Source organism: Simochromis diagramma, unplaced genomic scaffold, assembly GCF_900408965.1.
Source record: "Simochromis diagramma unplaced genomic scaffold, fSimDia1.1 OVJJ01000602.1, whole genome shotgun sequence".
Lineage (NCBI taxonomy): Eukaryota > Metazoa > Chordata > Actinopteri > Cichliformes > Cichlidae > Simochromis > Simochromis diagramma.
Genome location: NW_024387040.1, coordinates 4,369,544 through 4,383,590, shown reverse-complemented (window position 1 = coordinate 4,383,590; position 14,047 = coordinate 4,369,544). Strand labels below are relative to the sequence as shown.

The following is a 14,047-nucleotide window of genomic DNA, read 5'->3' as shown; positions in this document are numbered from 1 at the left end:
AGCAGGCAGCAGGCAGCAAGCGAACAACCTTGGGTTCGTATTCAGCGCGTTACGTGGGAGCTGCCGATTCTCTAAAAAAGATGCAATCACCTTGTCTCGTGAGCGTTACTTGAGCTTTGCCACATTGATTTATGTGGCACTATACATCACACGTTAACTATTCACTCTAGCCTAGGATAACAACTGAGCCTCAGAATGAGTTATTCTACTTTATTTAATAACATCTACTTTATGCGATATGTCAGCACAGAATTTTGATTTGCTGCTCTGTGGAGTTCCTAAAGCTCTTTGGAAAGTGTAGTAGCTGTTTTATGTGGGGGTTTTGATAGATGATCTATGTGGCGGCTGCTGTTAGAAAAAGAGCCACAGAAGGGAAACGCTGCTCTATGTATCCCTGTGTTATGGGGATCAGTTCAGTCATGTGACCTCTCCAACCCCGAGAGACAAGAGGAGGAAAAAACACAATGAAATAGGGGAATGGCGGCATTGTCATGACAACTTGCTGACTTAGCAGTGTCTTCTTACAAGTCCTAACCTTACAGTTTCACCCAAAGGGCACACATACACAAACAGAGTGAGGCCAGTGGGGCAGACTGCTTTAATATGCATGAGTTATTTATATGATACACACATACACAAAAAGGCATGCATCTCTAAGTCCATTTATTATGTGTTGATGATGTTTTTCATGATGGATGTGGTCCCAATTATAATGAAGTACACATTCGTCGTCACAGACTTGAAGGATGAGTTGCCTCTGCAAGACCGTGCATGTGTTTAGCCCCAAGTGAATAATGGGGGAAAAGTTCTCTATACATAATTGTACAACTGCTTCCAGTCAGATAAGAACATTCAGGGAGGAGAATTAAATGGAAATCAAGAGACATGCATGAACAGATAGAGAAAATGCGATGGAGTACTGGCAGTGGAAATGCATGAGAATAAGGCATGAAAGGAAAAAAAAGCTGAAAGCAACATAAGCACAACTGAGCCGACTATTACTAACTGATTACATTTAATACACTTGCACATTCACTGTGTTAGTAATATGAAATGATAAAGGAATGCCTTGTACTGCCAGCTCCTAGTTTCGGCAACCAAAACAGACTGACTACTTATTAAAGTCAAACACTGTCGAGCAGCCGGCAGATACCGTATCTGAGATAACAACATAAATCTGCGTGGGACACCCAAACAAAGCACAGCCTCATTTAATTGCATAGCTATACAGAACATTAAATCTGGACTAGTTTAATGATGCAAATCAGATCTATTAATACACATATCCATCTTTATATTTAAGGAATAGTAGGAATAGTGCTGGCACTCTATAAATGTTCTAGATAAAGTGAATGAAAACATGCTGAACAAGCAAGACTTTTCGATTTTCTTTATGAGATTTACACCTTTTTAAACTGCGTTTTCATTTGAATTTACATTCAGGTGTCGAAAGCGGTGAAGATCTTAATGGATTAAATGGGGAAAACTTTGATCTAGCAGTACAGCAGCACAGCCGGGTACAGACCCAGACCAAAGTCTTTACCGGGAACCCTTCTGAACTGCACAATCAAAGCAGTTCAGAAGGAAATCAACATTCAGGCCACCCGTTAGACTTCTGTACCACTTTACCTCCAGGCATTCCTGTGGAAGCCCCTTAAGCAGAGACATGACAAGTCACAAGGAGCACTAAGAACTTGATCAGCATCTCAAGCCTGCCTGTCTCCTCCATCCTCTTCTACGTTCTGTTTCTGTACAACAAACTATGAACGTTTTTGCCTAATCCAGCTGTGAAAAATGCTGGTAATATGGTATATTATTGATGCCTCCAGTGTAAGACACAATAAAGGCAAGTGCAGGCCCATTCATAAATATTCTGTGCATGCTGCAGTCAAGCGGCACAAGTTGCGTCACTTTGAAACTGTGTTTTCTGTTATTACGTGTTATACCACAGCACTTTGCTGTGTAGGGTGCAGGAAAAATTCTAAATGTAATGAATTTTTCATGAAAGCTGCTCCATGCAGGGGTTCCCCAAGCTCACTTGGCAAAATCAAATATTTAGAAAACGAGAAGGGGGAAAAAAGAACGAAAGGGGTTTTCTCTATTTTTAGCTGCTCCTCGGCTGCAGCAGAGAGCCTGAGGTACAGTAGTCAGCCAGCCAGTGAGGCAACACTTCAACCAGCCATGTATGCATACACGTTTATCTGTTTATTTGAATTAGCATATTATTGAATTAGCATAAAGAAAAACATCCTAAAAGATGGGAATAAAAGATATTAACCGTTTTAATCAGACTGTCAGCAACATCCAAAAAGAAATAGTGGTTCCAGCATGCCACTGCTCTCCAGTGGGAGCCGATCCACCCACACACAGCTTCACGCTAGCGTGCATTAGTTGCGTCACAGACCCAGTCTGACACCAAATGACCATTTTCTGCTGATTCCATTGCTGGCCTAAGGCTTCTAGTCCTGCACTGGCAGCAAAAGTCCTCAAATCTGCTGCTGCTGATCTAAAAAATAATAATAAAAGAATCCACTCAAGGGGATGAAGCGATGAGAGAGCACAGCTGAAAAAGAACGCATGGGTAGGGTAAAAAGAAAGAAAAATCTCAAAATCATCTGGGAACATGACAAACCCAGCAAGCAACGCACATCAGGACTCAGCTCAGCTGCCCGCTCTTCCATGATGTATTAAAATGCGTGAGTGGGCCTCGAATGCAAATCTGCCCTGTGTAAGATTTTAAGTTTAAGTAATGCATGGGAAAACAAATCTGCTTAAGTAGGATTTCCTCTCTTAGAACCACTTTCCATTTACTGTATTGCTGTTATTTATGGGTGAGTAATGTGTACCGTGTATTTTTTTTGCCACTCTCCCTTCAGTAAAACATGAAAAACAAAAGCAAACCCTGCATTAAGCAGTGTACAATTACATATATGCAGTTAATTATTACTTATAAGTAAGCCATGACTTATTTACTTTAACTGTGACGCTGCAGCAGCTGCAAGGGTGTTTTTGTGAACACTGTTACAACTGAAAATCTTTCTTCCTCACAATCTGCCCTTGTGACAAGCCAATGAAAGCAACACGGTTCTCTTTAAATGGCTTAGTGATGAAATGTCATTCAGAGGCACACGGGCTCAAGAGAAACGGATTAATTCCACTGCGTCTCCTCCCTTTTTTTATTTCTTTACTTTACTTCACTTACTCTCAGAAGTCTTTCGCGTGCTGCCACGTTTAGCAAATCCTTTTACTTAGCAGCCTAATCCATCATCATCTGTGGATTCTCCTCTTTATCCATCGTTCTTTGTGACTTCTCGTGCATTCGCTTTACAAGATTTGAACTGAAAGTAGACAACTTTTTGTTTATCCAAGACTAAATGTTTATGGTTAATAAGTGAAGAGGTTTCTCTAAAAGGTAAAAAAAAAACATTCAGATCAAAACCTTGTAAAAAAAAAATTGCAACAAAAATGTATGTGATTTATGAGATTAATGGTATAATTAAAGCTTGTGCTGTGACTTTGTGAATCATCACATAGAGAAATTTTTGAGCAGCGCTGTAGCATTTAAGGACATTTGAGGAGACCTTTACAGTACCTTCCTTTCATTTCTTCCCTGCCAACAGGAACATACTGGGGAGGGGTCCCAGATCCAGCCTGAAACACAACAAGCTGTGTGTTTGCCTGTGCATAGATAATGTTCCAACATTTGAGAGGGTGGCAAATAATCTTTCAGCTGATGAGTGGCCATGAATGAGGCATCTGGGGGCTGAGGGTAGAACCACATTACACTCGGTGAAGCTGTGAATTCATTACAGCAGCGAGCTAGGTTTTCAGTGTGCCACAAACTGGCACCTGCAGCTTTTCAGTTTCTGTAAATGACAGACATGGCACACTAAACTGCTCCATGGCTCTAAAGCTATGCCCAGAATTTATTTGGCATCCTCAATACATCCTCCACTAGGACTATTACTTCTGCTACTCTTTTAAACCACAAAAATGCTCATTCCAACTCAAGAGCTCATTTTTTTAAAAAAAGAAAAAGTTGTGTTCATACTCAAACTGACGTTTCTAGTTAAAAATTTCCCCTTTATGACTTGGAAATTAATCACACACACTAAGCTAATTCTTAAACAAAAAAAAAAACAAAAAAATCCTGCTGTTTTCATTCCTGTAGGTGTGCTTTGCAATTCACAGCCATGTAAGAACTCCTGAGACAATTTGATTTCTGGGTATCTTGAAGGATGACAGGCGATCTAATGATCTCTTAACAGGGTGAATATAATCAACACAGGAGAGCACGACGAGAGGATGTGAAGATTACATAGCACAGCCATGCTTTATTCAGATTTCATTAATTTGGTGTTACGCAAGTAAGAAAAGGACTGTGCTCTGCAGCAGTGCCTCCTACACACTGTGGCAGGAGAGTATGAAGCCATACTTGACGTTGAGGATGAGACTTTTCTGCCCTGCATTTTTTTTCTATTTTTTGTAAGTGTAAGCTTGTAGGAAAAACAAGTGTACAAGCCTTCTGCGAATACTTACCCACACTACTAGCCACCCCCCCCAAAAGCCCTCAATTCTAACCCACACCCCAACTGCAGGTGCACACTCACATTCATATATGTGTACTCCCCCTCCCCCAGGCAAGCATCCTGCCAGCTCTCAACAGCTGCTCTCTCCAGGGTCACACCTGGAGCCTACCAACTCCTTAAAACTAGGTATAGCTATCGAACCCCCACATGTAAACAGAAACAAAAGTGTGAAAAATGAACATTTTCGTAGCATAAAGTGTCTGTGCTAAGCAGAGGGATCCTCCGTTGTACCTGTACACGTTCCCAACCCACTAACCTCGCCACAAAGAGCAAACTCAGCTGCTGCCAACATCTGAGGACGACGCTTGTCAAAACACTGCTTCTTCAGTGAACTGTATCACAGTTGCATGTGTAGCCTAATAGTCCGTGTTGCATAATGCACGACCAGATTAATGCTACATTTACAAGCTAAACAGAGCCTGGCAGCATCGCTGCGAGAGACAGATGAAAGCGTACAGCTAAATTCACCCTTGTCATCTGTGCGGCTGTCAGGCAACGTTTTTGGTCACAATGCCTTATTTTTTTGGCGCTTCACGAAAGGCGCGTCATTGTGCACAGTGCGTCCAATGGGGTTAGGTCAGAGAGCGTTTAAAGACATCCATCTCATCCCACAGAGCAGCTCTGGGAAGCTCAACACAGAATTTATGTCCATTTATAAACCATTATAAAAATAAATCACTTCTTGTGAAGAGAAAAAAAAAAAAAGATCTGCTGGGTATCTGTATGGACAACAGCAACAGAAATATTTTCATAAACAGAACTTTTTTTGTTCTCCACATGTTCTTGCACTTATGTAAATCCCATTAGCACTTCTCCCTCCAGCCACCCTCCCTCGCTCACTCTCCATCTGAGCAGTACAGGGGTCAAGAAGAACAATAGCCAGTCTACTGCTAAGAGAGCACAACACTGGAATGGAGTGAGATTTTTTTTTTCTCCCTCGTCTCTGTAGCAAAGCAACACTCTTAAAACACCCTGAAGCCTGCATCAACATGGAGATTGCACTGCGCAGAGGAGGTAGCATGCACAAGAAGGAGAGGAGGAAATGCAATTTAACTTGATGTGGTTGTACGGTGTCTGGCTGGTGTAACCCTGCGATCCCAAGAGAAAAGCCACTTACGTGGAAACCCAAAGCAGCTCTATCAGACAATGCGTCTTTCCGAGAACATGGCGTGTGCTAGCAGCAGTACTCTCTGTTCTGATGGCCATCGCAGGATATACTGCACCCCTGGTAGCAAACATCTGGCAATTATTGACGCCAATTCATTTCCGGACCGGACAAAACAGGCAACGGAAGGCCATGTTTCTCATCACGGTTATGATTAGCTTAACAGCAGAAAATACACAGAAATTATTTTGAGGGTTTTCATCCAGCAGCGATGAAAAGGAAGTGGCTACTTGCAGTTTTTAAGCAATAAAACACTTTCAGAAGGATCTGACAGCTGAGTGGAGCAAAGCTATCCATATAAAAAGCTAAAGAAGTTGGGGTGAGGGATGATAGGTAACTTGTAACAGTGAAAATGTTTTTAGCAACTAAATATTCCAGAATATTTAGTTGCTAAACTATCATTAAATAGCAAGGTTGCAATCCTGTTTAAGTCAGCTTTCAATTTAGCCCCTACAAAGAAGTGGTGCCAAAGGAAAAGCTTACTGCCTACTGCAGATTAATAATTAGGTATAAGTTAGATCCAGTCCTAAACAAGTTAAATAGCAAATGCGATACAGATAATCACTCTATTGGGGTGTCTATTAATTATGTTATACCCATAACACGGTCTTGTTTTCTACCACCAGTGTTCCCAATCCTCGACAGTGTTTCTGTGCTCTGAGAGTTTAACTACACCAAAAGGTCTTCTGAGAATTTATTTTTAATTTGATTTCCAAAAAGAAGTCAGGGATCAGTGAGGATGTGGTGGAACAACATGCACCAAAGAGGCTGCAAGAACAAAGCAAGCATTTCTTTCCCGCATAGCTGAAAACAAAAGGACTTCTAGCATTCTTCATATCACAAAAAACTCTGCTGGCATTTCCCCAGGAACCTTCCCACACTGTCAAAACAACCGGCCACCACACTGAAAAACAGCCACTGGTCAATGAGGTTAAGCAATAAATACAACACACTACAATTGCTGCGGTTAAAAACTTCCACCACTGGAGACAAATTATTATGCTCACATGAACCTTTTTTTTTTTTTTTTTTTTACATCACTTCTCTTCCTGATGCACACACTGTCATCAGTAGCACAGCCACGCAGAGGTCAGTCGTTCACAGGCGCGTCATAGTAACAGTAGTAGTCCGAGCTGGCAGCCCCACAGAAAGGTCGCCTGCTCCTGAGTAACCCTGCATGGCCAGTGTGGCATAATTTAAACCCTCCATGAGGACGGCAATGAAACGAGACCAGTCTTCTTTCTATATGTGTGCCAGCTTCTGACAGATCAATGTGTACCCTAAACTGATCCTGAAACCTGAGCCCGTCAGCCCAGAGGGGCAGAGAGGAGCGGGGGAGAAGGCGGGGTCTCTGGGGACTTCACTGTTTGCCTGACTATGTGCACAACCTGCATTTGCTTTGGCTGCTGCTAAGCAGACCAGGACACACAATTTAATGAAACTGACTGAGTGAGCAGAAAAAGGGACGTACCAGGTCCACGAGTGATAATCCTACATCAAAAAAATAAATACATAAACACAGTGAGGTTTAAACTGTAAACTTAACAGTCCATTCCTCTGTTGCCTCTCTAAGCTGCAGTACACGCACGCACTGCAGGAGAAAAGTCTGAGAGCAACTGTTCTTTCTAAATCTGTCAGAAAACACACCCCTTGTGTCCATGTGAGCATGTGTCTGTGTGTCAGCGTGCAGACAGCACTGCTGTTTAGGCCTCTCTTCATAAACTGGGCATCGCCTCCTTCATTTCCTATTCATCCTCCAGAGGCTTGATGCATGGTTTCCATGAGTACCTAATAAAAAATTAATAACTCAAAAACACCAATAATGGAAACTGGGATGGAAGTTTCAGAGAGACCTCTGCACTGCAAACTACAGTACTTAATGCAGAGGCCGTGAGGATGACAGCTAGGAGGAATCAATTAACCTTATCCTGTATGTAAAGCAGGTAGCTAGCTACAAGCGCCAGAGACAGCAACGTCTAGACACTGAAAGGTTATTAAAGAACAACAGAGCATAAACAAAAAGGTTTTAATATCAGTGTTTTCTGTTTATTTTATTATAAATTTAGCTCAAGCACGCCATTTGAAAGTTACTGTGGAATGCAGAAGGCAGTAAAATCAAACCCAGCATCTCAAGTTATTCCATGTCAATTACACCTTCTCTGCATCATTAGCATGTAAATCACTGCGGTCATCAGTGGAGAGGGGAAAAGACCCCATCTAATAAGCACAGGTTAAGGCCACAGCCCAAAAGGCTGGTATGGAGGAAATATTCAAAGACAAACACGATTACTGATTAGTTCTATGGATCTCTTTGGAGACATTCATTTAAAAAACAAACAAACAAACAAAAACAATTTTCTCCTGTCTCCTTCCCCTTTAACCACAATTGGTCCTTCCTCCCCTCCCTTCTTGTTATAAGGGAGTTTTTCCTTCCCACTTTCGCCCAGTGCTTGCTCATAGGGATCATCTGATTGTTAAGGGTTTGTAGGGTCTTTACTTTTAACTATAAGGTGCTTTGAGGTAGTTTTACTTATAGAGAACAAGTCACAACAATAGCTGAGTAAACTGAACAGAAATAACAAGAACAAAAGTGTTTCAAATACATCTTTCTTTCATTCATCTATTGCAAATGATTATTCTGCCACACAACAGTACCCACTGCAACGAGCCACCATCACACAAATGAAGTGACTTCCCAGACAAACGTTCACCATAGAAACACCAAGAACGGTATGCTGTAAATCTGTCCAAGCGAAAGAAGAGGAAAGACAAGAGGAAAGGTAGTAGCCCCTGTGTCCGTCCAAGTCATGTCTTTAGAAAACAGACGAGAGCGGCAAAACACACCATAAATGCTACACTGATGTCACCATTTGCTCTGAAAGTAGAGCAAAAAAGGTAAAGTTCAGACACCGTGCCTATTATATTACCCCAGAGATGTGGGGCCGGAGTTGAGAAATGGAGTGATGGGCTCTGTGTACTCATGCAGACACAAAGACACGCATCATATATACATCTCTCTTACACATGTGCATGCCTTCTCTCTCTCCAAGGACACCAGAAGTACCCTTCAACGTAAAGCAAGTTGTCCTACAAAAGAGAGCAACTCCTCCCCTCTGAGGCAGAGCAAATTGAGATGGGGTTTACATTAATGGGTTTGAAGGGGGGAGAAAAGGGGAGGCTTCTTCTAGATGTGGGTTAGCCTATATTTTTACAAAATGATTTTCTGGGTGAAAACCTGCAGTCCTGCTGTAAGGTCTCTTCTCCTTCCTCTGTTCAGGTTATGTTTACACTCAAACTCACAAGAAAGCATGATAAGCTATCGCTGTCTAGACTCTGAAAGATAAGAGTTCTCAAAGTGGATACTACTGAAACTGCGTTACCATGGTTCTCTGGGGATCTACAATACAAATAACGTACATTTTTCCCCCGATTATCTGCTCCCTCTGACATGTCAGAACATGTCTGGTTTTTCCAAACAATGCTTTACTGGAGTGAACAGATTATCCCTTTGTGAGCTCTCTCAAAATAGCCATCAAGGTCATCAGAGCAAGCGCTGCTTTTGATGGAAATCTGCACAAAGGGACGTCTTGAGCAGGACAACTCAGGGAGCATATTGAGCCCTAATGCATCTGCTGCGGAAATACCTTAGCAGGATGAAGGCGAAGCAAGTTGGTGTCTGAGACCGTTTGGGCCTTGTTTTTGTGGATGGTTCGATAGCTATGCTGCAATGAGTCGCTGTGATGAAGGGATCTGATCAATACTGGGTCTCGAGGGCAACAGTGCAGGCAGCAGAGCGGACTGATGCTCTGTGGGCTGCGCAATGCTGAAATAACTGGGCCAGCATCAGCAGCGTGGCTAATGATGTGAATTCATTTCAGTGGTAAAATAGGCACTAATTTCAAAAGTACTAGTAGTCAGCTGTCACTGAAACAGATGCTCATGCACACCGGTGAACATATAATCAACGATTTCGATGACAAAAAGTGGACAAATCAAGTAAAACAGTCAGTGGTTCAAGAGTTTTGAACAGTTATACAAAACAACCATATATTCTCTGTATCTCTGAATGCTTGTTTTTATCTTTTATCTGATGTTTTTAGTGTAAAAAAAATCAAAAATGAAACGACTTTTTGACCTATGCGACCCATATCCGATCATGGTATGACAGTGTGAACGGCACAAATCCGATATTTTCAAATCCGATCGGGGTCACTTTCGTATGTGGTACTGAATCCGATACATATCTGATGTTTTAGAAAGCGACTGCTGTTTGAATGGTCATGTCGCATTAAATCCGTCTTCTATGTCACTGACACAAGACAGACGCCAATTATCAGCGCCAGAGAAGCGCCTGATAAGACATCGCGAACACTTCCCGGCCATCCCATGTAGATGTTAGTGAAACAGCTGGGAAGACAACGTTGGAGAAACGTGAACATTTTATTTGTACTGTATAATCTGCAGATTCTGACAGAAATCTGCAACTATCATTTGAAGCACCGCTCCTCTCTAAAACAGCAACAAAGATAATTATTAGGCCATATGTAAATAACAAAATAACTTTATAACTTAAAGCAAAATTGGGAAACGTAAAGTCCGAAACAAGTCTTTATATTAAGGGCCATCAGTCAAACAATACTGGTTGGTCTGGGACTAAACAGAGCGCGTTGTGTGTGACGTCTTCTTTTGCGCATGCGGGCCGCTTTGAGGGTTCACACTAGAGCGCGTTTGCTGTCACATTTTATTTGTAGTGCGAACAAGCAGACAAAAAAAAAAAAAAAAATCGGATTTGATCAAAAAATCGGATTTGAGCATTAAGACCTGCAGTGTGAACGTAGCCTTAGTGGCCGTCTCCAAGACTGAAGGGTGCCCCATGTCGCGGTAACCCAGCTACAGTGCACATATAGGATTACTACAGTCATAAGCTACTCCGTGAGCTATATCAATTATGCGATACATCTACATAAATCCAATTAATCTGAGCAAACACATTAAGAGACGGGTAAAGCCCCGACACAGATAAATAAAAGGAAACCTGTGAAGAAGTACACATAAGAACAGAGAAAACAGTCTGCTAACACCTCGAACACAACCTTGTCTTTTCTGGCTTCTTCATGCACACACAAAACTTGGAGAAAACACACACGCACAGAGCCAGTTGTGGTCTATTAATCATAAGCAACCTAGTTCTGCTTCTTGGTACAGATTCATCTCTCGTGTGCCTCTGGCCCAAGGTTGACTTTGCAGTCTCTGTATTTACCTCAGCGTGGTGCAGAGGTCACATGGCGTAGAGGTTTAAATCAGAAGAACAGAGCATGAGAGTGGGGGATCAAATCTTGAGGTATAAACGCATGCATTGTAAAAATCACATGACCCAACAAATTAAAAAGCAGTCTTTTAAATCTCTCGAATTATAAATTCATAACCTTTCCGCCTCGGACGTTCCCAACATCCAATCCATTAACAAATGGAATGAAATAGGCTCGGATAACCGATGCTAATTGTGTTACAAACCACTGACTGTGTAACCCAGCGTCTCGGCATTCTTCCAGCCACACACCAGAGCTGCTCGGTTTAACTGTGAAGTTGCTCAAGTCGTAGAAAGCGGTCTGTAAGCTTTACAGATTTATTTATATAAATTCAGCCAGTCTGGGCTGAGCAAAACCAACTAAGTGCTTTAGTGTTGAAACATAATTCCTTGACTTTTTGCAAATGTCAGTCATAAGCAAGGAAAACAGAAGTGGATTAGAGGACGGAACAGATTTATCCTCTTCTGAATGCAGTGCCTCCTGTTCTGCTGCTACTTACCCAAATACAGAGATGCATTTTCTTTCTTCACATTGTCGTCCAGGTAGGTGGGTCCCAGGGTGTAGATTGGCGTTGACCCCATGCCCACGAGTATCTGGGCACAGATGAACAGTGCCACATACAGGTTGTGCTCATTGCCCTCCTGGTCGCGAGGGCACGATGCCACGTCCAGCAGATCACGGCCGCTGTTGTTGCTGCTCTGACAAAGGCCTTCGTGGCCCGCTGAGGAGTTCATCTCTTGGATCTGGTAAGGTGGTGAGATGAAGTGGGGAAGGGAAAACAGTGCTGCGCCTACAGCGATAACAACACCCCCCACAGCCAGCCAGCGTGGCCTCTGACCTCTACCGCCGAAGTACGAGATGAAGACGACCACCAGCAAGCTGCCGATGTCGAAGCAGCTGACCAGCAGGCCGGACTCGGAGCTGCGCAGGCTGTAGCGCTTCTCAATGGTGGTGATGACGCTGCTCAGGTAGCCCGAGACCATCAGGGACTGGATGAAGGTCAAGTAGCACATGCAGAACAAGAAGCAGCGCGAGTCGCTCAGGATGACCCGCACATACCTTCTAGCTGGGATGCGGATAAGGCGGGTGATGGAGAATCCAAATTTTCTGCCACCGGAGCCTGTGGCCCTGTGGCCCTCCACAGGCAGGGAGCTGCTGAGCCCCACCATGCTGGACATAGAGGGGGAGAAGTCTGTTCTGGAGGAGGGGGATTCTTCCTGGCTGGAGTCTGGGGTTTTAGGATGAAGCCCGCAACTGTCCTCTAGGGCCACACAAGTGTGGGCTGTGCCGACCAGCCGAGGCTCGGCAGCCTTGCCACCCTGTTGACAAGGTTCATTCAGGATTGGTAGACTTTTGGACTTGAAGCAGTTCTCTGGCTCCATGTATTGGTCCTGGAGCTCACAGATCTCCAGAGACTCAGACATATCACTCCCAGTTTCATCATTGTCCAATGAAGCCATGGCGCAGCTGGAGTTTCAGCTTCAGTCGGCCCCTGGCTGCGCTGACAAGTCTGCCAGTCAGTAACTAGTGCCACATGAGGAGAGTGTAGAGCTGCTGCAGGGCTGTGCGCTGGAGAAAGGACTGCCCTGTCAGTGATACTGAGGCAGACTGAACTCCTCTAGTTATGTGCATGTTTTATTCCACATCCCCACTCACAGCAGCACCGCTCTGTCACAAGCAGCCTCCCTCAAAGCAAAACATCAGACTCCTAATATGCTTACAAGACACAAAACAATCCTGATAGCGGTAGCTCGACTGCACACGGAAAAACATCACCTTCTTGAACTAAAAACCTGAAGTCATCAACAGAGTTATCTGTTGACAACACATTTCCTAGAATGTAATCAACAACAAAAAGATGCTGTCACAATGATTTTCTTATCTAGGATCCCATGTTGATTTTGATTTTATGGCTCTTTGTTAGATGGCAAAATTGGTTCAAAGCTTCTGTTGTTTCCTTTGTTCCCTTGCTGTGCAGCATCCTAGAAAAAACAATACAAAAAAGGGGGGTTAAGAAAAACATAATTAAGTATAGCTACTTCTAAAGTGGATACATTTCTACAGGCCTAAATACAAAATACAGCCCTTTCCTCTTATGTCAGTTTTATGTCTACACAGGATTATACCAGTCGCCTTGTAAAGCTTAACTGCTACACAGGACTGGAGAATATTTCATAACAAAAATTTAAAAAAAATAACCCACACTAGCAAACACTGGTGTCAAGCTGCCGAGGCGGTTAGGCAAAATAAAAACCCAGCTCTCCTTTGTCAAAACGAGAAATATAGCTAGAGAACAAAAGACCATGCTGTCCACAAACGTCTCAGTCATGACTTTGAAAAGAAATAAAACCCCCGATTCAACCGCGAGAGAAATATTACTGTGCTGAAGCTTAAAAGAAATCTGACCTCGAGGCTAAACGACAATTTAATATTTATTCTAACTTTAACGAAGGGCTCAGAGGCTGGAATACTCACACAGGACTGAGGGAGGTAGCCTGTTGTTCTACACGGAGCAGCCACACAGTGAATGAATCTGTGTGTGATGCGGAGGGGCTGCTACCGCTGGGGATGCTTTCAAATACGGTCGGAAATCATATAACGCAGAGTTTAGAGCCTGAAACAGTGCAGGAAAAAACTATTAAATGTTTTTTTAATTTTTTATAACAAAAACTCGTAAAATGGAAAACGCGCTAGAACTGCATGTTTGATATGACTATAAGGATTTTCTTGTTCGAAGTGTATACTTAATTGAAGATTTACATGTTTTTAAAGTCCATAAGTGAAATTAGTGCTTTGTTTTTGAGCTCTGGGATATTACAGTTCTCGGCCTGCGTCCTGCGGTTTTTCACCACGAACATTAATCGTAAGGCTGATTATCTTTTCACAGTTTTCCAATTGTGACGGTAAAAATCCAACGCGGCTACAGCAATTTGAACGCCCCAGATTGTGGGGGTGAATTGTTTTTCCCACACCAGCCATACTGG

The 14,047-nt window shown here is 42.9% G+C and overlaps 1 protein-coding gene across 4 annotated transcripts in view; it reads right to left on the bottom strand.

The window, feature by feature from the left end:
• Window positions 1-13,658, bottom strand: part of LOC120741173 (solute carrier organic anion transporter family member 5A1) — a 35,524-nt gene extending 21,866 nt beyond the window's left edge. Inside the window, exons 1-2 of one of the 4 annotated variants that reach the window (XM_040043887.1) lie at window positions 13,539-13,658; window positions 11,563-13,045 (exon numbers count right to left, since the gene is read on the bottom strand). In XM_040043887.1, the coding sequence (XP_039899821.1) occupies window positions 11,563-12,523 (961 nt within the window). In that variant the 5' untranslated portion in view covers window positions 12,524-13,045; window positions 13,539-13,658. The other 3 variants (XM_040043890.1, XM_040043889.1, XM_040043891.1) reach the window with 3 other exon arrangements.
• Between the last annotated feature and the right edge of the window lie 389 nt (window positions 13,659-14,047).